Source organism: Alligator mississippiensis, chromosome 6 (assembly GCF_030867095.1).
Source record: "Alligator mississippiensis isolate rAllMis1 chromosome 6, rAllMis1, whole genome shotgun sequence".
NCBI classification, from domain to species: Eukaryota; Metazoa; Chordata; order Crocodylia; family Alligatoridae; genus Alligator; species Alligator mississippiensis.
Window position 1 is genome coordinate 18,595,668 of NC_081829.1, and position 18,866 is coordinate 18,614,533.

The 18,866-nt window shown below is 55.4% G+C and overlaps 1 protein-coding gene and 1 long non-coding RNA gene across 16 annotated transcripts in view; one reads left to right on the top strand and one right to left on the bottom strand.

Annotated features, from left to right (window-relative positions):
• The window catches only part of PAX2 (paired box 2), a 115,108-nt gene extending 97,173 nt beyond the window's left edge, over positions 1-17,935 (bottom strand). Inside the window, exons 1-4 of one of the 12 annotated variants that reach the window (XM_019499440.2) lie at positions 17,847-17,935; positions 17,296-17,452; positions 1,233-1,401; positions 550-747 (exon numbers count right to left, since the gene is read on the bottom strand). In XM_019499440.2, coding sequence (XP_019354985.1) covers positions 550-747; positions 1,233-1,401; positions 17,296-17,452; positions 17,847-17,849 — 527 coding nt within the window. In that variant the 5' untranslated portion in view covers positions 17,850-17,935. Of the gene's footprint in view, positions 1-549; positions 748-1,232; positions 1,402-5,123; positions 5,847-17,295; positions 17,453-17,846 lie in introns of those variants that run through there. The other 11 variants (XM_019499438.2, XM_019499437.2, XM_019499443.2 and 8 more) reach the window with 11 other exon arrangements.
• LOC106739762 (uncharacterized) overlaps positions 12,471-18,866 on the top strand; it is a 29,643-nt gene continuing 23,247 nt past the window's right edge. Inside the window, exons 1-2 of one of the 4 annotated variants that reach the window (XR_001373112.3) lie at positions 12,471-13,329; positions 14,763-14,834. This is a non-coding gene — a long non-coding RNA (uncharacterized LOC106739762). Of the gene's footprint in view, positions 13,330-13,951; positions 14,835-18,866 lie in introns of those variants that run through there. The other 3 variants (XR_002094100.2, XR_002094101.2, XR_009462972.1) reach the window with 3 other exon arrangements.

Sequence of the window (18,866 nt, forward strand, 5' to 3'; positions counted from 1 at the left end):
TTTCCCTAGGATTGGGGTGAGGGTTTAACTTAACTTCCCTGAGCAGGTGTGGGGGTGAGATTTGCGGGGGTTTGGAGCTGTGAGATCTCCAATGGAGAGGCTCTTCCCTACCTGGGGAAGGGGCCGCCTGAAAGGCTTAGCCGCTTGCCCCTGGGGGGAAGGATCCTCTTCTTTTGGAAGCCAGGTCTGTTTGTTCAGGATAAATAAACATTTGGCAGTGTAATGGCTCGGGAGCGCGGGCTCTGATTGTCTCTAGATACGGAGCTCTTCCTCCTCGAGGCTTAATTACTGCACACGCGGCGCTCGCTTACACCCGACCCGGGCAGGAGGGTTTCAGGCAGGACGGGCGCACGCAGGTGCCGGCCCGGGCCCGGCTCCCCGCACGCTGTGCCCCGGCGGGTCTCTGCCGCCCAGAGAGCAAGGACACGGGGCGGGGGGCTTTCAGGGGACCGGGTCTGGAGGGGCCGCTCGCGTCCTGCGGAGGGGAGGCCGGCCCCCGGGGAGGCGCGGGGCGGTCCGGCCGCCGCGGGGGTCGCAAAGGGCCCCTACCTGTTGATGGAGGAGACGCTGGGGACCGTGTCGTTGTCGCAGATGCCCTCGGCCAGGAGCCGGTCGCGGATCTCCCAGGCGAACATGGTGGGGTTCTGCCGCTTGTACTCGGCGATCTTATCCACCACTTTGGGCGTCGCCACTTTGGGCTTGGAGCCGCCGATCACGCCGGGCTTGATGCTGCCGGTCTCGTAGTACCTGCCGCGCCGAGCACAGACCCATCAGGGCCGCTCCGCTCCGGGCCCCGTGCCCCGCGTCCTCCCGCGCGGCGCCGGGGGCAGCGGGGCCGGGGCCGGGGCCGCCCCCGCCGCAGCGCGAGGCCCGGGGGAGCGGAGGAGGCAGGGGCGGCTCCCGCCGGCCCCGCCGCGTCCCCTGCGCTGCCTCGGGGGCACTGTCCGAGCGCGCCTCGCCCGGGCTCGCTGCCTGCCGGCGGGGGACACCCAGGAGCCGCGGCTCGGACGGGGCGGGCAGGGCCGGGGCACCCCGCAGCTGCATGCGGTCGGGGGCTCGGCGGGTCCCCCCCCCCCCAACACACAATGTTCCTGTTTCCAGGAGTTTCCAGACAAGCCCGAGGGGCCCGGGGTGGCGGCGGGACCAGGCCCGGGGCCGGGGGCTGGCGGGGGGCGGGGGGCGCTGTGGGCAGGGAGGGGCGATGCCCCCGCGGCCGCGGGCTCCTGTCTTACCTGCCCAGGATCTTGCTGACGCAGCCGTGGCTGACCCGCAGCTGCCTGGAAATGTCACAGGGTCGCACCCCCTGGTGAGCCAGCTCCACGATCCTTTGTCTCACCACGTCAGGTAGGGGCCTGCCGTTCACAAACACCCCCCCGAGCTGGTTCACACCCCCGTGTCCTGCTGGGGAAAGAAAGGAGAAAACAAAACAACCCACGCACACCAGAAACAGGCTGTTAGTCGGGGACACGTCGCCACCCGCGCCCGGCACACTGTCCAGGGACTGCATAGGGATGGGGGGGGGGGGGGGGGACCAGGGCAACGGGGCGAGGAGAGGGGGAGACAGAAGGGGAAAGAGGGACTGGAAAAGAGCCGGGGAAGAGAAAGAAAGAAAGAAAGAGGAAGGGGAGGGAGGAGGGAAGGCGAAGGCAGCAGGCACCGGACACACCAGAGCCCAGAGAAATTCAGATTTGTCCCAGATTTTATGCCAGGCGGCGGGGCCCCCTCCCTCTGCCCACCCCGCCTGCCCCCAGCCAGCAGCCGGCGGGCCGCCTTGCCCACACGGTGGCTAAACCGGGGTGAGGGCCAGCTGCCTTCCGGGGCCATCCCCCGGGCCCGACGTGGCCGCGGTGCCGAGGCCCGCCTGGCCCCTGCTCGGGGAGTCCGGAGCTGGTTCTCTCCCAAACTCCGGAGGGGCAGAGCCTGCCCCTCTCCGCCGTGCCTCCTTCGCCTCGGCCACTAGATTTCCTCCCCTCGGTTTTCTACCACGTTGTCAGGGAAGCGCCCAAACCTCCCCCACCCCGCAGGGCTTCCACCTCCTAAAGCCTGAGGTCCCTTCATTTTGGGGGTAGGAGCAAATAAGAGAGAGAAAGAAAGAGGGAGAGAGGCAGAAAGAGAAGAAAGAGAGAAGGGGGAGAGAGAGGGGGAGCAGGGGACAGAAAGAGAAGAATAAAGAGAGGGAGAAAGAGAAAAAAAGGGGAAGAAAGAAAGAAAGAAGAAGGAAGAAGGGGAAAAAAAGAAAAGAAGAAAGAAGAAAGACCTTTTCCTGGGTCCCGCAATCACTATGAGTTTAAAAAGCAAAACCTTTCTCTCCCTTAGGAGCTTTTAATCTTTTAGGGGGAAATAATCGTTCAGGGGAGAAAAAAATGTCAGACTCGTCTTGCCTTTTTTTTTTAATCTAGGCTTCAATTGCAGAGGAAATAAGATCTCCCCATTGAAGCCCTTCGCAGACACATCCCCAGCCGCGCTGCCAAAGGATTCCCGCGTTATCTTTGAAAAAAAGAATCGGTCTCATTTAGGTAAAAATGAGGGGAAATGAGCTTTGCACCTGCTAAATGTTGGCGGCCAGGAACCAAGTGACAAGAATAGAGGCAATCTCGTCTTCCGGAGCCTAGCAAAATAGGACGGAGGTTTGCAGCGTTTGCATCTAAGTGCCCTGGATTTGTTAGGTTTTCGCATTTTTCCTCCCGCGCGTGTGTGAATATCTGTTTATAGGCGCGTGCATCTTCCATGGCGAGCAGACGGCTTATGGCCATCCCCATATCCTCCCGGTAGATAGAGATGTGGTGTCTGTGCCTGTTTGTGGACTGTATTAAAGCCTTCCTTTCACACTGAACTAACCTTCTGCAGCCTTCCCTGGAAAGAGATCTTAGTTCGTGTTTGCAGTTTGCTGAAAAATGATCTGTTTGTATTTTTGCTGAGTTTTTTTCTCCCCTGCTTTTGACACTGACTTATTGGCTCTGAACTTAGTGGAAACTCTCATTGCCCTGCGATCGATCCGAGCCCTGCCGCACAAATAGAGTTTTTTTCCTCACCCCCCCCACCCACCACCAACCCTCCGCTAACACCTAAGAAATCCCCTGCCCGCGCCTGGAACCGTACCCCGGGCTGGAGTCACAGGCACCGTCTCTGGGGCCTGATTCGATTTTATATGAATCTGAAAGTCCTTTGTGAGCAGGATTTGGGTTTTGGGTGGAGAAAGGAGTTTATATTCCCCCCTCCTTCTGCCCCCCGCCCTCCCCGGTTTGAGGTGTACGTTTATATGTTTTCTTCATTTGCCCAGACCACCTTCTGCACATGTTGCCTCTAAAGTTACAAGGCAGCAATTTCTTCAGCACCTCAGTGATAAATAATTCAAGGCACCTTTGATAACTCGCATTACAGAGTATTAAAAGGCAGCAGATGCAAAAAAGATTAAAAAATTAATAATTCAAATTATTGCACTCCCTGCTTTCCCCCTTTCCTGGGCTTATTTTCATTTAGATCTGTCCTTTTATAAATGCCAAATTTCTATAATAATATAGAGGCACTGATATGCAACTCCTTTGTACAAAGCCCATATTTTACTCTGTATATGTATATGGATGAGTGTATGGGGATATGGCAGAAAATCAGCGCCTGTGTGGATTATAACTGCTTTCTTAATTTTATATATATATATATACATATATATTATCGGGACAAAATGGAATCAGGGGTTTTTTTTCTTCGGCATAAAAATAAAATATTCCCATATTTCATTTGGGTTTTCTCGAAATCATCGGCTGTGTTGTAAAATATTTCTATTGGTTATCTACATTTTTGACAAATTAGAATTAAATGCAGACGCATTGCTATCCTTTAAAAAAGTCGCACCGGTGAAAACAAAATATTTCCCAGAGCTACAAATATTTTCAGTGAGCAGACTCTGGAAAGAGCATTTTTCCTTCTAAGCAAAATCCCGTAGAAATCAGCGATTTTGAAAAAGAAAGCAAGCTACCTGCATCCAAGTCTTCCAATCTCCTCTGAAGCTTTCTATTTTTGTATGTCTTTTATCTGTTCATTTTCTTTTCGCAAAATCATTTTTTTAAAGAGGAATTTCATTTTATATCCTACAAAAATCGGGTATTTCTATGGATCGGGCAGGGCGTGTCCTAAAAAGTTTCGGTGTCAAAAGTTACAAATTGCTCTTAATTATTCATTTACTGGCTCAATATGGTCGCAAGCTCAGATTTACCATTTTCATTTATTTATTTTTAAATCCCCGAATTATTTCCTCTGCCTGCGGTTGACTCAAATGACTTGGAATTTCATTATGGCAATAATTGTCTTGGGTTTCTCCCTCCCTCTCTCTCTTTTTTCCTGCTGCCCCCTCCTCCGACTGAAATAGGTTTAGAGGCTGAAAACATACAGCGAATCCACCTACTTGCCTGTCAGGTTTGCGTTGATAATACACACCAGGGATTTGGTAAATAAAAAAAGGAAGGAGTCTTGCATGTGGATAACCAACCCCGGGAAACGCCGAGTGTACCAGCAATATCATTGTCCCTCTTTTAAAAGCAACCTAATCTTAAAAAAAAAAATAAAAAAAATCACCCCCTACCTTCATGCTACAGTCACGCCTTTCCTGCTGCTTACAGCAAAAAAAAACCAAAACAAAACCCCCAAATGACGGGGAAATTGTGGCGTTTATATATTTATAAATTAACAGAAAAAAAATCAGACTTTGACTGGGCTGGCCATGACCAACCACACAATTGAGCGGGGGAAATGATGGCAAACAGCAGCTGACGCCTAAGTGGGGAGAGCCGCGTCCTCCGAGGGGCAATTTGGAAAGTGCTTTTGGAGAGAGCTGATGTGGCGGCTGTTTCCCTCGGCATGCACACCCCGCGCGGGCACGCACCGCAGCCCCGAGCCCCCGCGTCCTCCCCCGGGCTCCGCCGAGGGCTCGCTAGGACCCGCGCGGCTGGGGCCGGGGGTGGCCGCGATGGCAGCGCAGCGCCGCGGCCGTCGGCGGAACCCGGGCTCGGCGGCGGAGGGCCGGGCAGGCTGGACCGGCGGGAGGAGCAGGTGAGGAGGAAGGGCTGGGGAAGGAGGAATGGAGGGCTGAGGGCGAGCGGCGGGAGGAGCCGGGCTCCAGTACTCACGGTGCATTGCCGAGAAGGGGTCTGCCTTGCAGTGCATATCCATGGGGAGGCAAAGGAAGGGGAAGAAGTCGGCTGAAGCCGCCGTGTCGCCTCTAAAACTCAACTTCAGGACTTAGGGGAGAAAAAACAACAAACAAACAAACACGGAGAGGAGAGGGGCGGAGAGGAGAGGGGCGGAGAGGAAGGGCGCGGGCGCGGGGCCGAGCTCTCGCCCCCTGCCCGGGAGCGCGGGGAGCAAAGTACTTTCCGGGGGGCCGGGGCAGCGGCGAGCCCGGGCACGGCGAGCGGAGCCGGGGCGCGGGTCAGCAGAGTCCGCGGCAGCGAGGGGCAGGCGCAGGGGGGCAGGTGGATTTCATGGCTGGAGCGCGCGGGGGAAAGCGCTCAGATCATCCCAGGCGACCGGGGACTGGAGGCGAGGGCTGGGCTGAAGCAAGGTGAGGATGGTGAGGGCGGCGATGAAGCAGCAACAGCAGCAGCAGCAGCAGGAGAAGCACAGGACGGATGCGGCTCCCCTCCTCTTCCTCCTCCTCCTCCTCCTCCTCCTCCAAGTCCGGGGCTAGTTCATTTAAGTTCAAAGCGGAGTAGCAATCCCCGGGTCCTGTGAGCCGCGGCCGCCAGGAGCCCCCTCCCCTCCTTCCCCCGGCGGAGGATCCCGCGCCTGGCAGACTTTCGCACAAGGTGGGATGTGTTTGCTAGGAGCTTTGGCTGGAGAATGGAGCCTCCTCTCCCCGTGTGTCTCTCTCTAAAAGCTGCAAAGCCCCCTCCAGATCTCTCTCGCTCCCCCCCAACTCCAACCACCACCCCTCCTCGCCCTCCCCCTGTGCCGGGAGATGGATGACTTGTCAGACAAAGGCAATAGATTCCAACACTCTCTGATTCGCCAACGCACGGAGCCGGAGCCTGGGCGAGGAGGTCCGTACTTCTGTCACTCCAGCACGGGAGGGAGGGGGCGGGGAGGGGAGGGCAGGGGGAGGGGGGTGGAGAGAGTTTGGGATTAAAACTACAGAGAAAAAACGAAACTAGCAGATAAGATAAACTCGAGATAAGGAGGGGATCATGAATATTCAGGGCAGACAGGAGCCTTGGCTTCGCCCAGAGAAATAGACTTATCCCCCCCTCACCCCCCGCTTTGTTTTCACTTGCTGTTGGGGATCTTATTTAACACACGCACACACACACACGCACACACACCCCGGACTTGGTGCTAGTTTCATTTGGCTTTTCGGACCACCAGCCCCCGTGTCCCTTGGTGAGGAGAGGGCTTTTTCCACCGCCAGGATCCAGGGGATCTGTCGCGCTAAAGCCGTGGGGACTGGAAACACACCAAAGCTTTCTTGGGGTTTCATTTCTAAAACAGAGGGAAGGGGGCAACAAGAGGAGGGGGGCGATAGACACCTTCGCGAGTCACTTTGAAGCAGGCTACTTGGGCGGACACACGGCAATCGCAGGGAATACAACACTGGGAGCTGGTTTGGCGCGCGTGTGTCAACATAAAGGGAGATAAAATAACCCGATTCTTTCACCTACGCACACTTGTTTTGTTTTGCTACAGGGACGGGATTTAGGAAGTATTTCAGAAACAGGGCTAACACTGAAAGACGTGGCTTTGACCTAAAAAGGCAACAGAAACACAGGAGAGAAGCGCCTACCTGCGGGTAATAAACATACCCATGCGAAGAGGTGACAATTTGCTGTGAGCTCAATTTTTGTTTCCATATGAGTTTATCATCGTGTGAAATATTATTCTTTTCTTCTCTTCCTTTCTCGGTTCATCCTCTCCCACCTCTCTGCTTATCTGTCACAAAAAAGCCCCTTTGTTTTCTAACTGGTTAAGTAAAGAATCTCCGAGAGATCTTTATGAAATATTTTCCACCATCTCATAAATCATTTTGGCACTTCAGCTGATGTTTTATCTCTCTCTCTCTCTCTTTCTCTCCCCTTTCTCCCCCTCCCTCTCTCTGCCTCTCTTTCCTCTGTGCTTGGAAAGGGTGATTAAAAAAATCTTTTTGACACTATATATGGTTACATGCAGAGAAAGGCAGCAATCCACGTTTCTAGTGGCTACATCTGAAAAAGCTTAAGTAATGCAATTGCAGCTCAGGTATCCAGACAACACTACCTGAACCTTGGCTGTTAGAGTTCATTTTTCTTTTGCTTTTTAATGGTGATCTGGGGTGTTTGTTTTTCTGACTAGCAATTCGCTACTACTACTGCTACTATTATTATTCCTATTAATATTATTAGTACAAATGTGACCGTCTGCCTGGGTTTCTGGAGAGAACCATGAGGCATATTTCCACCAGACACAAAGTTTGGAGGTCCCTTGAGCGCGATTCTGGAAGCTCTTCCCTTTCTCTGCCGTATTTTATCAGTGCAGCAGGGCTCTACAGACCTCCCGCGCCTCCTTTTAAGGCGAGAGGTACCTGCCTGGCTTTCTACTGCCCCTTTGGCCTATAGCTCCCCCCTCCCCCGCACTTCACAGCCCGCATGTTTACACCGGCCTTTCTGCAAGTCACCGCGTCCCACTGTAACCTCAGCGCCACGCACGCCCCAGCCCACGCCGCCTCTTGACCCTGCTGCCCTTTTCCCTTCTCCTCCTACTTTCAAGGCTGCTCTTCCCCTGCCAGCCGGCTGAAGCAGCGGATCAAAGGGGAACCCTCCCTCCCTCCTCCCCCCCCAGGCGCTCGGGGCCGTGCGGGCAGGTGAAGCCGGCCGGGCTGGGGAGCCAGGCGGGTGAAGGGCGCGGCGAGGCCGGGGAAGAGCCCTTCCCGGGCGCCGCCTGTAGATGGCGCTCTGCGGTTTGGTTTGTGCTTAGATCCCGGCTGATACAGAGCAACTTCTAGTGCGGGGGAAAGTTTCAGGCGAAGCGGGTTTGAGCTTCAATTGCCACCACCCACTCGCCGCGGCCAGCGCCTGGGACCAGGCGGACACGCACCTGCCGGCACCGCCCGAGAGGCCCCGGGCGGCTTCCGCACGCACACAGGCGCCGGGCCAGGGCTCTGGCCACGAACTTCTCTCCCGCGGCAGCAACTTGGATTTGGTACGAAACCGCTCATTGTCCTGCCTTTAACCCCTTATCTCCCACCGGGCTGCTAACACAGCTCTTCTCGGAGAAAGAAAACCCGGTGGTGTCCAGTCTGCCCCAGTGGTCCTCTCCCACCCCCCGAGATCAGCTCCAACACGGGACAAACCGGTGGCCTCAATGACAGCCCAGGGACAGTCCCAGACCCGAGCCTCGAGGAGGAAATACTAATTCTGCAATATTATATCAGTCTCTAACCACTCCCCCCTGCAGGGTCCACTCTCCGGGAACTTCCTCATTGTCCTGCCCCCCGCGCAGGCATTAACGCGGGGAAGATTCACTTTGTCTTGACAAAGATGCTCCGGGGCTTTAAAACTGTTGACTGTATGTTAAAGAGACAACAACTTTGATGAGGCGCAGAGAGAAGAGGCAGAAGATACATTTCTCCCTGAGCTTGCCTGGCTGTTACCGCTCGGTCCTTTGACCCTCTAGTCCCCTACTCTAGTCTTTCCCCAGCAGGAAAAATAAAACAGAACACAGCCAAATCAAATCCAAATGAAACAAGGAACCTGGAAGCGATCTAGAAGGGTGCCCGCGCAGGGGTGTTGCAGGGTTGAACGAAGTGAGCTTCTGATGTAGGTAAATCGGGGCAATTTTCTCATGTGGACACGAGGGAATTTGATGTCTCCCCAAGAAGGAGAAGGGGCGGGGGGGCAAAGCTCCAGAAGAGTTCTCTATCTCCCCCTCTTCCCCCTTTCCCCATCCACACGCACCACGGGATCACCTGGTGCCCCCTGGCCTCCCAGGCTTCCTGGAAGAATTGCTTTGTCAACAGTCAAAGCCACAGAACAATTTCTGTGCCCAAGGAAAAAAAACCCACGAGGGACTTTGGGACCCCCTCCCCCAGCACACAGGCGCTTGTGCCTGCGGGCCAGGGCAAGCGCGGGGCTCGGGGCAGCCTGGAGCTCCTGCGCTTCTCTTTTCGGTGCAACTCCCCCAAACCCATTCGGTCAGGCTTGGTCGCTTTTTCCCGTCCGATTTTAAATGAGAGCCTTTCTGTCTCTTTTTTCCTTTTTTTTTAAATTTCAAAGAGGGTCTCCCCCCTTTCCCCTAACCCAACCTCTTCCTCCTCCCCCCCACCTAGAACCATTTACACTTCAAAAGAGGCGCCCGCCTCTGCGGAAATTTCAAGAAAAATAAACTTTTGGGGGAGCTGCGGTGATACCGATCTTCGGTTTTGCTTCATTAGCTGCCTTTCTCCGACTAATCAAGCCAAAATCTTTCCTATTGATCCCAGACCCCACCCCCCCGCCTCCCGCACACATACACATACCCTCCAACCTTCCTACTCCGGGGCTGCCCCTCCACTCCGGCCGAGCTGTGTTATCTCCCGGAAAGGGGTTAATCAAACATTATTTTTAACAATTGCTGCCTCCTCTTTAATGCCACATGTGGGAAGAAAGCCACAATAACAACAACAACAAAAGGGTTCTGAGTCTGAAGGCCAAAGTGTGTGTGGGAGGGGTGGTGGAAATAGGATTCAGGCCCTTTTGCTAATTCCAGGCCTTTTAAAAGGTTTTGACCGAAATCCTTGCCTCCACCGAACCAGTAACTGGTCAGTGTTGTTGGGTTTATATATGTTGTGCCTAGCGCTAATTGTAGCGTATAAAAAGGCCTAATGAGATAGATGTATCGCTCCAGAACCGGGCGTTTGCGGGCAGATTTCAGACATGGATGCGATCTAGAAACGTGGCCTCGTCCCACCGCCTTTTTTTTTGCAAGCCTCTGCAGGGATTGCTCCTAAACACTGCCAGTTTTTAGGGGGGTTGAAAGCAGGCCCACCTATTCCCCCGCCCCTTCCCCTCATGTTACTGAATTTCCAGGACAAATTCTCCCCGGCTAATTTTTGTGATCTGTGCAAGTTGTCTGCACGCCGCGGGGGGACAAGGCGCGGGATCCCTTGTTGTGGAGGAAAACGAGGAGCCGGCTTGCGGGCTGCTCCCGGGGAGAGAGCCGAGCCGAGCTGGCAGCAGCTCGAGTGCTGCTGGGGCTGGAGGCAATTTTAGGGGAACATCGCGTCTGGCAGATCGGGTCTAGCCAGAGGAGGTGGGGTCCTGATTTGGCAGCGGTGGGCAATGGAGGTTCTTCTTCCTCCTAACAGGCATCGCGCAAGAGGGGAAAAATCACTCCTCTGCCCCAGCACCCTGTAGAGGAGGCTGCCAACTTTGCCCTGGTCCTAGTAACCCGCCTGGGAAAGTGATCGGGTCATTACTTAGGGACGGGAAAAGGAAGCCCTGAAGCCGGCCCCGAATTGAAGTGCGGATCAAAGGGAAGCGCCAGCTTTGGGGCGAGCTGTCGGGTCAGGCCGAGGGGGGCTCGGGGACAGCCGGGTGCAGAGCCCGGGACTGCCTCTGCCCCTCACTCCGGGACGATCGGGGCGCTTGCACCGCAGCCCGTCGGTAAAGTTAGTTTCACACGGAGGATTGCAAAGAGCGAGCCTCCCCCTCCCCCCCGCGCCTCTCTCTCTAAGCACCTCTGGTCACGTTGGAGGATGAGTTTTTTTGGAGAGCTTCTGGTACAATATGGAGCACCACGGGCTGCAATTTCACACTCCGCAGCACATTCCCCCTAAAGCTACTTTCTTTTTTCCCATCTAAGACCCCTCGTTCTCCCCCTCTCTCCTTCTCGCGCGCTCTCTTTTGTGACTCATGGGTGGCTTCCATGTCTGGGGGCTTGATGGCGACATGCAGGCCAGACTCCTCTGGTAGCCTGGCCCTGGCCGGAGCGGGCGGGGGCACGTCTTCGCTCCGCTCTCGCCGTGCCTGCTGCTGAGGCTGCGGCGGCGGCTGGCTTTCCCCTCTGCATTTGTTTGCCCTGAATGGTAATAGCCCACGTGTGCTGCTCTTTATTCAGTAACCGACACTTTAACCTCTCCTCTTTACAAGGGAGCGTTTGCCACAAAAACGAGACAAGCCGGAGACCTTTTACAGCCTCATTGAGGGGGAAAAAAGCCAACAATGTGGAGAGACACTTCTGCAACAAAGCCGCCTCTTAACGTACCAGGCCGAGCAGAGCTGGAGGCTCAGCCGCCAGCCACCCGGGCCACGGCGGTGCGGGGATGGAGCAGGCTTGGTGCAGACACGCAGGCGTGTATATTAGCCCTGGCTGTGTGTGCATTTCTCTAAGCCTTCACATGTGTACACACCCAAGCAGAAAGCCCCACTGAGCACAGACACATGTACATCAGCTCCCCGCGGGGCATGCAGGGCCTGGGCCCACAGCGGCACCGAGCAAGGCAGACTTCAGATTGTCCTGAATGAGTCCACGCCGTGCACAGGGGCTGCGGGCTCACACAGGCGTGTCGTGGGAGGCTCCCAGGCTGCGATCCCGCGTGCAGCAAGCATGAGCACAGCCGTGTGCTTACTGGCACCGAGTCTCCTGCGCACAGACTGCCAACTTTGCCCGGGTCCAGACAGCCCCAGTCCTGGCTGCACACACGGACAGCGAACACACGTGCACAGGCAGAGGGCCAGGCGGTAACACAGACGCACGGGGCATAGCCCGGCTGAGCACGCGAAGGGGAGGGAACTGGATCGGTTGGGGTAAAAAAACCTTGCCATAAGCTTTCCTATTTACCCTGATCATTAGGATCACTGAGAGCCCGGGCCCGTCTTGGGGAGGGGTGTGGAGAGAGGGAACTCGCTTCCCTGTGCAGGGGAGCTTTGCTCCACGGCCCAGCTCAAACTGCCTCTCCCGTCTGGTCCAGGTGTGGGGCCCGGCTGGGTTTTCCTCTTCCCTGACCTGGCCCTACGAGAAGGGGAGGTCCTCGCTCCCCGGCTGGAGATGCCTTTTTTTTTTTTTTGGTCCTCTTAATTCCTCCATAAAACTCTCGATGAGTGAATTAGACGCGCATTAAAAGTTTCCCTTTACCCAGTAGTAGCGGGACACTCTGCCCTCCGGCCTCGGCCACTCCGGCCCCCGGCTCCCAGCCCAGCCCGGGCCAGCGCAGCTCGGGCCGTCTGAAGATGCTGGGAGCAGTGCCCGCCCGCGCCAGCGCTTCCACCCCGCGCGGGACGCACCCCCGGGGGGAGCGGCGAAGGCTGCCGCGGGCCAGCCCAGCCCCTCGCTTCCCCGCGATGGCCCCGCAGGTGACTCCGCGGAGAGCGGGGCCCGAGCGGGTAGTGATGGCCTGGAGTCGCAGGGCCCGAGGGGAGCGCGCAAAGCACCCGCCGCGCCCGGCCCGGCCTGGCCCGGCCCGGGCCTGCCACAAGAATGGGGCGGGGGGGGGGGGTCAGGGCGGGGGAGACTGGGGGGCGTGGGGGGACTTCTCTCTCAAAAGAAAGTAAGATACCCAGTAACTCCCCCCTCCCGGCCCCGGCCCCGTCGGGTGCAGGCTGCGTTCCCACCCGGGGGCATCCGCCGGGGAGTTCAGGTCCATTTCACCGCGGAACAAAGAGGGAAAATACACCGGCAAAGGGCGGTCCCCGCCCCCGGCCCGCGCAGGTGAGGGGCTGGGCAGCGGCCGTGGGCTCCCGCACAAACTGCCCCGAACTTCGCGGGAAAACTTTTCTCCCGCCGGCTCCGGGCAGGCGGCGACAACTGCCCCTTTTAGGGCTTTGAAAAAGACAGAGGCATGTACCCCACCCCCAGCCCCGAGCCAGGGCTGCGAGCAGCCGGAGCCCAACTTGGCCGCGTAATTAAAGCGCGTGGCAGCCAGAGCCGCCGCTCTCCGCCAGCAGCTGTTAATGGCCTCGGAGTTGAGCGGAGCGCGGGGAGAGAGGCAGGGCTGGGAGGAGGCGGGAGCGGATGTCCCCCGGCCGGGCCGGGGCTCGGGGAGATCGGGGACGGGAGAGGAATGGACCTGAAAGACAGGAGCGCGGGGGTGCACGCGGGCGGGAGCGAGGGAGGCAGCGCCGGCTTCCCAGCCCCGCGCCCTTCTCGCCCCTGCGGGCTCGAGGAGGGGGGCGAGATCCGCACCAAATGCACGGGCGCGGCGGAGCCCGCGGGGCACAGCCGGGCTGCAAGCGGGGTCCCCGCCCGCCGCCGCCTCGAGCTCCGCGATCACAGCGACACCGATCAATGAGCCTCTCGCTTTTTTTTCTTTTTTTTTTTTTAATGTGCGTATGTCCGTGCTGAGCCGGAGCCGCCGGATTGCGACCTGCCTCCCAGGCGCGCTGCCTGCCCGTAAGTCCCACATTACCCTTCTCCCTCTACTCAACTTTGCCTTGCAGGGACCGGCCAGGCTCCAGGACACAGGCAGGGCAGCGGCCCCCGGGGCAGCGGCTCTTCCCGGCACCCACGTTGTGTCCGGGCCCCCCGAACAACGGGCAAAGGACAAGTGCCTTTCTCCTAGGTTGTTTTAAATACTCGGGATGAGGAAGTTTTCCATGCAAATGTCCCCGCTTCGCTATGCTGCCGTTTAAGGAAGGGAGATCCTCTCGGCCAGCTGGCGACACGCTTTGTACTGCCTCCACATTTATGCCCACTCGGGGTTTCTAGTGCAAGGATCTGTCGTTTGCACTATGTGTGTATGTGCTGCAAATGTGTCTAATCTGGGAAGCCGAGGCCGGGGCACTTTAAATGAAAACCTCCAGTTAGCCTCAAGGGTTTCTCTCTCTCTCTCTCTCTCTCTGTCTCTAAAGGGAGAGCCAGAGCCCGGGGGGCAGCGCGCAGCACAGCAAAAGCTGGGATTGCTATCAGGAGGTGCCAATCAATCCTTCTTTTCAATACATCAATTAATAAGTGAGACTGGGGGTGAGGGCAGCGCCCCCCCGGGCACCTTTCTGGGCGAGGGGGCGGGGGGGGGGAGAAGGGGGCGAGCCGAAGTTAGGAGGAAACTGTCCTCAAGCAGCACCACATCAGCATCCAGAGCTGAGCGGACAGATCCCGAGTGCAGAAATAAGTGCAATGCTCACTCCCAGCACAGCCAGGATCCAGGCCCGGTGAGGCAGCCCAGGGCAGGCAAAGTTTCAGGCGGCCATGGTGTAGATACGGAGGGACAGCGACGCTTGTAGGAGCCCCCCGGGACCGGCTCTGGGGCTCCCGCGTGGCGAAACTAACACCGCATAGTGCGTGCACGGGTGGGAAGTATTTGTGCATGGATATGTGCACAGCCACATGCATGCACGTGTGTGCGCGCACATACACATGCCGAGGAGCGGGGCCTGCAATCCCCCGCGCTTTATATTTCGTCTGCACTTACTTAAACTACACCCCCTCCCTGCCCCCACGCCACGCAGCTCTAACCCGGGGAATAAACATCATCATTTTGGTTCTGAACTGCCGCCCTACGTTTTCGTTTCTCATAATTAAAAGGGGCCAGGATGGTGCAAAACTCCTCCAATCTAGCGATCCACCCTAGCGCAGTTGCTTTCTTTGCTGTAGGTCTGCTCTCTACATACACAGAGGGGGGTGGGGGAGCGTTTTTATTATTAGTAGTAGTATTATTATTATTATTTAAAAAAAAGAAAGAAAGAAACGGGCAAACCTAGAGCATAATGGATTGTGTCGTAGGGGTTCGATAATCGCTTTCTAATTTAGCAATGACATCAATTCTCCTTTCTTTTAAGTGACGCTGATAATGCAAAACAATACAAATGTTGTGAATATTTGTGTAGCTCTAGGAAGCCCCGGGAAGTTCCCAGCTGAGCTGGCTGCCCTGAAGGATGGCGGAGCTGGGACAGTCGCAGGTATGTTGAGGTGGGCTGAGGTGGGCTGGGGAGGGAGGAGGGGGGCAGCTGTGGGTTGGGCGGCCTCCTAACTGGATAGTTCCCCATGCAGCTCCATATGGCTGGAAAAACAATTCTATACATAGTCTCTTCCTGCCAGAGCACACAGGTTATCTCAGTCCATATTGCTAAAGAAACCTATCATTTTCCTCAGATCTGAATGAGTAAAAACAACAGAGATTCCCCGAGCCAGATAATAATAATGATAATAATAATAATAATAATAATAATAATAATCCGCTTTAATAAGACGGGAGGAAGAGAGAGAATTCCTGTTCTTTCACTTGGTTCCCCAGCTGTTTTTCACCCTAAATACAGAGGTATTTTTTTACACACAAGATTTCTGCTGTTTGTGGTTGATGTTGACTGTGATGCAGAGAGCAACCCCTTTTCTTGAGTATCCCCTGTGCAGAGTCATGCTGGGGGTGGGAGGGGGGAGGGGGGCAGACTGAATTTGCAGGTTTGAACTTCAGGAAGGAAAATAAGTAAAGAGAGAGAGAGAGAGAGAGAGAGATTGAAAGAGTCTCCCAGGCAGCCTGATCCCATTAGCTCCGTCCTTGGGTTGCATATTTATACGGTCTAGGAGGTGAACAGATGGACTATCAATTTAATTCCATCTTCAACACCATCAGAGATTGATTTTCTACTCGCTTTTAATTTTGCCATAATTAATTAGATCATTACAACTGTTTTCTATTGATCTCCCTATTTAAACCTCAGATGCAAAGGGACTTCAGCAGATCCTTTAAAAACTCAGAAGGGAAAAGGAACAGAGGGGGCTACAAACTTTCTGAGGGCTTTATTCGGTTTTTACTTAGAAGGTTTTCATTGCAGATCAGACAAAATGCCGCGCGGCCTTTTGTTTTATGTGTTTTTTTTCTTTTTCTTTTTGACGTCTTTACATTTTTGGTAAATCTTTATAAATACATCTAACGTGGAATGTGTATAATACAGAGAATACAGGATAGAGCTGATTTTAATATAGATTTCTTTCATATTCCCATCATGTGTCTGTATCTCTGTGTCTAGCTATTATATGTATGTGTACAAAGCTGGATCTGGTGTTTGCCAGGCGGGTGCATACCTACGTTTGGTGTGTGGATGTCTTTGTGCATGGAGATGCGTGTGTGAGAGTGTTTTTGTGCGTGTGTGTGTGTTTCCAAGCCCCACTGTCGGTGGGGAATATTCCCTTCTATGGCTCGATCAGAAATGACAAAAGAAAAGAACAGCAGCAAACAGCTCCAAAAGGTAGCGTGGACCCTTCCTTGGTAACCAAGACTTTGAGCAGCAGCTAAAAACCCCAGGCAGCAGGGAAATGCAGGGCTGGCCTGGAGCGAGGAGACTATTTTAAACCTCGTTTAGGTTCCTGGATTATTATTATTATTCTTTTTAAAAATAAATTAAAAACACAGCTTTAGACATAATCTGAAAGACTCGAAGCGCATCATCCGTGCGCCCTCCCCCGATCAGCCCGCCAGGAGCCCCCAGGAAATGCTCCTTCACTGCAGCTTTGTTTGCGACTCATACTATAATAATAATAATAAAAAACCCATAAAAATAAATCCACAGATCCAGGCATCGGACAAGGAGAATTCACTTTCAGCCGCGCGGGTCGGGGCAATGGCGCGGGTGAAAAGGAGTTAAAAGGAGCCAGTTCTTTAGATCCCGGAGCCAACCCCCATTCGCAGGTCCGAGCCCCAAGTCCTGATCAAATCCAGCTTCCCCCCCTTCCATAAAGTTCCCCCCCCCAAGCCCCAGGACCCAGAGAGCGGCGTGTCCCCAATGGCAGCGCCCAGACACAGAGCCCCTTGGACCGCACCGCACCGCACACGCGTTCTCGCTCGCAACACGCCCAGACACAACACTCACACATGACCAGGCACCGACCCGCGGAGCCCGGCACACGCGGGACCTCGGGACACGCACCAAGCAGCACGAAGGGAAACAAATCCACGGGGGCGGGCGGGGCGGGGCGGGGGAGGTTAAACAGCGCCTCCAGGGCTCCCCAAAGGGGGCAAAACTCCGACTAGGAAAAGTTTCCAAAGTGAAAGAGTGAAAGGCGCTGGGGGAGGGGAGCTGCACAGGATCAGACCCCGGCTAGCTGGGAAGTGGGAGAGTGGAAGCCCCGGGCTGTGGTGCACGCTCGCAGTGCACACGCGGGTCTCTTGCACACACGCCTCTGGAGGTGTCACGGTGCAAGGCAGCGGCAGCTCTCCCCATCAGCCCGGTGGGAAAGTAGCCCTGGAGCGTGGCTCCTGCAGGACGGGCTGGGAGGGGGCAGGGAGCAGAGGGATCCGGCGTGGGGAAAGGAGCCGCGGCTGCCTCCTGCCCGGGGAGGGAGTTGGGGCGACGGGCTCGTCCACTCCCTCCTTGCTGAATATTCAGCGCTCTCCCCTAAGCGCGCCAGCCCCCTCCCCCTTACCTGCTCTCCCTGAGCTCTGAGCCATGGTTCCTTTGCCTAATGGTCCGTCTCCCCGGGACTGCTCCAGCCCAATAGATCCGCCGCGGCCTTTCCTCGCTGCTTCTCCTTCCCGCTTGGGTGTCTTGCTTTTTTTTTTTCCCCCGCTGACTTTCGAGATCTAGGCGCAACCACCCAAAACTAAACGGTTTAGATAACAACACACGCACACCGCAGCACCGCCACCACCACCACCAAAATAGCCAGCCACAGAGGAAGACACGCCGCTCTACTGAGCCGGGACAGGCTAAAAGGAGGGGAAAATAAATAACAATCAAAGCAAATGCAGCGGGGCTGCTTGGAAAAGTGGAGAGGGACTCACCTGCTCCACCGCGCCTGGGCTGAGCAGGCAGGGAGCGGGCTCTGTGTGTGCGGGGGGGGGGGGAGGGAGGCAGCCCCCATGCTTTGACTCTGACCCCCCCCGCCCCACCCCACCCCACCCCACCCCAATCCCTTTCCTGGCTACCTGTGGGGAAGCCTTGTTGCAACAGCAGATTAATTTGTTGTCTTATTACCATAAAAATGTGCTGGGAGATGGGGCTGGCAGGGAAAGGGACAGGAGATGAGACAGGGCTGAGGAGGAACTTCCTTGAAGTTTAAAGGGAGGGGTTTTGTGTGTGTGTGTGTGACTGTGTGTGTGTGGGGGGGGGAGTTGGATCAGGGTCTGTGTGTGTTGGGGTGGGGGCGAGTTTAGCAGAAGCGAAATGAATGCGGATTGGTTCGAGGCCGATTTTCCGACCTGCAAAAAGAGGAAGGGAGGGAGGGAGGGGGTGGACAAGAAGGAGGGGTTCCAAGCAGCAACGCAGCCCACCTCAACATCTGGCCAACACACAACTCCGAGGGGGCACAGCTGCAAGGCGGTGGGGGGCTAACCCCTCTGTCGGAGTCAGCAACCTTGCCAGGGCTTCCCCTTCTAAAGATCTGCTGGGCTCGGATACATTTAAAGACAGTTTTATGAAGTCTCTGCTAGGCTCGTGTCTGCGCTTGGTGGTGGGCATCTATCTATCTATCTATCTATCTATCTATCTATCTATCTATCTATCTATCTATCTATCTATCTATCTATCTATCTATCTATCGTCTTTTCCTGGTCCACACTGTCACCCCTTAGGAACCCTGTTAAGACCTAACAAATCAAAAAAGAAGAAAGAAAGAAAGAGAGAAAAACAAATCTTCAATGCTAAAGACATCACTGAAAGAGTATTTTTCTTTCTCTTTCTCTTTTTCTGTCTCCGTTCCATCTCCCCATTGATTGAAAGTCTCTCTCAGCTTCAACAAGGAGTCCCAGGAAAAATGAACCATTCTGCTATCGATTCTTCATTAAAATTACATTTCTGCATTTGCTAAATTGGTTTTAAAAAGCTTCCCCTGTTATTATTGTCTTGTCAGGGCCGACGGTGCTGGGCAAACAGTATTTAAAAGCTTGGGATTTCTCCAGAATGAGTCCCCCCTTCCCCCCCCCCCCCCGTGCTTAGGAAAATATTAGCAACATATCTAGATATAGATATATAGATATAGATATAGGTATAGATATA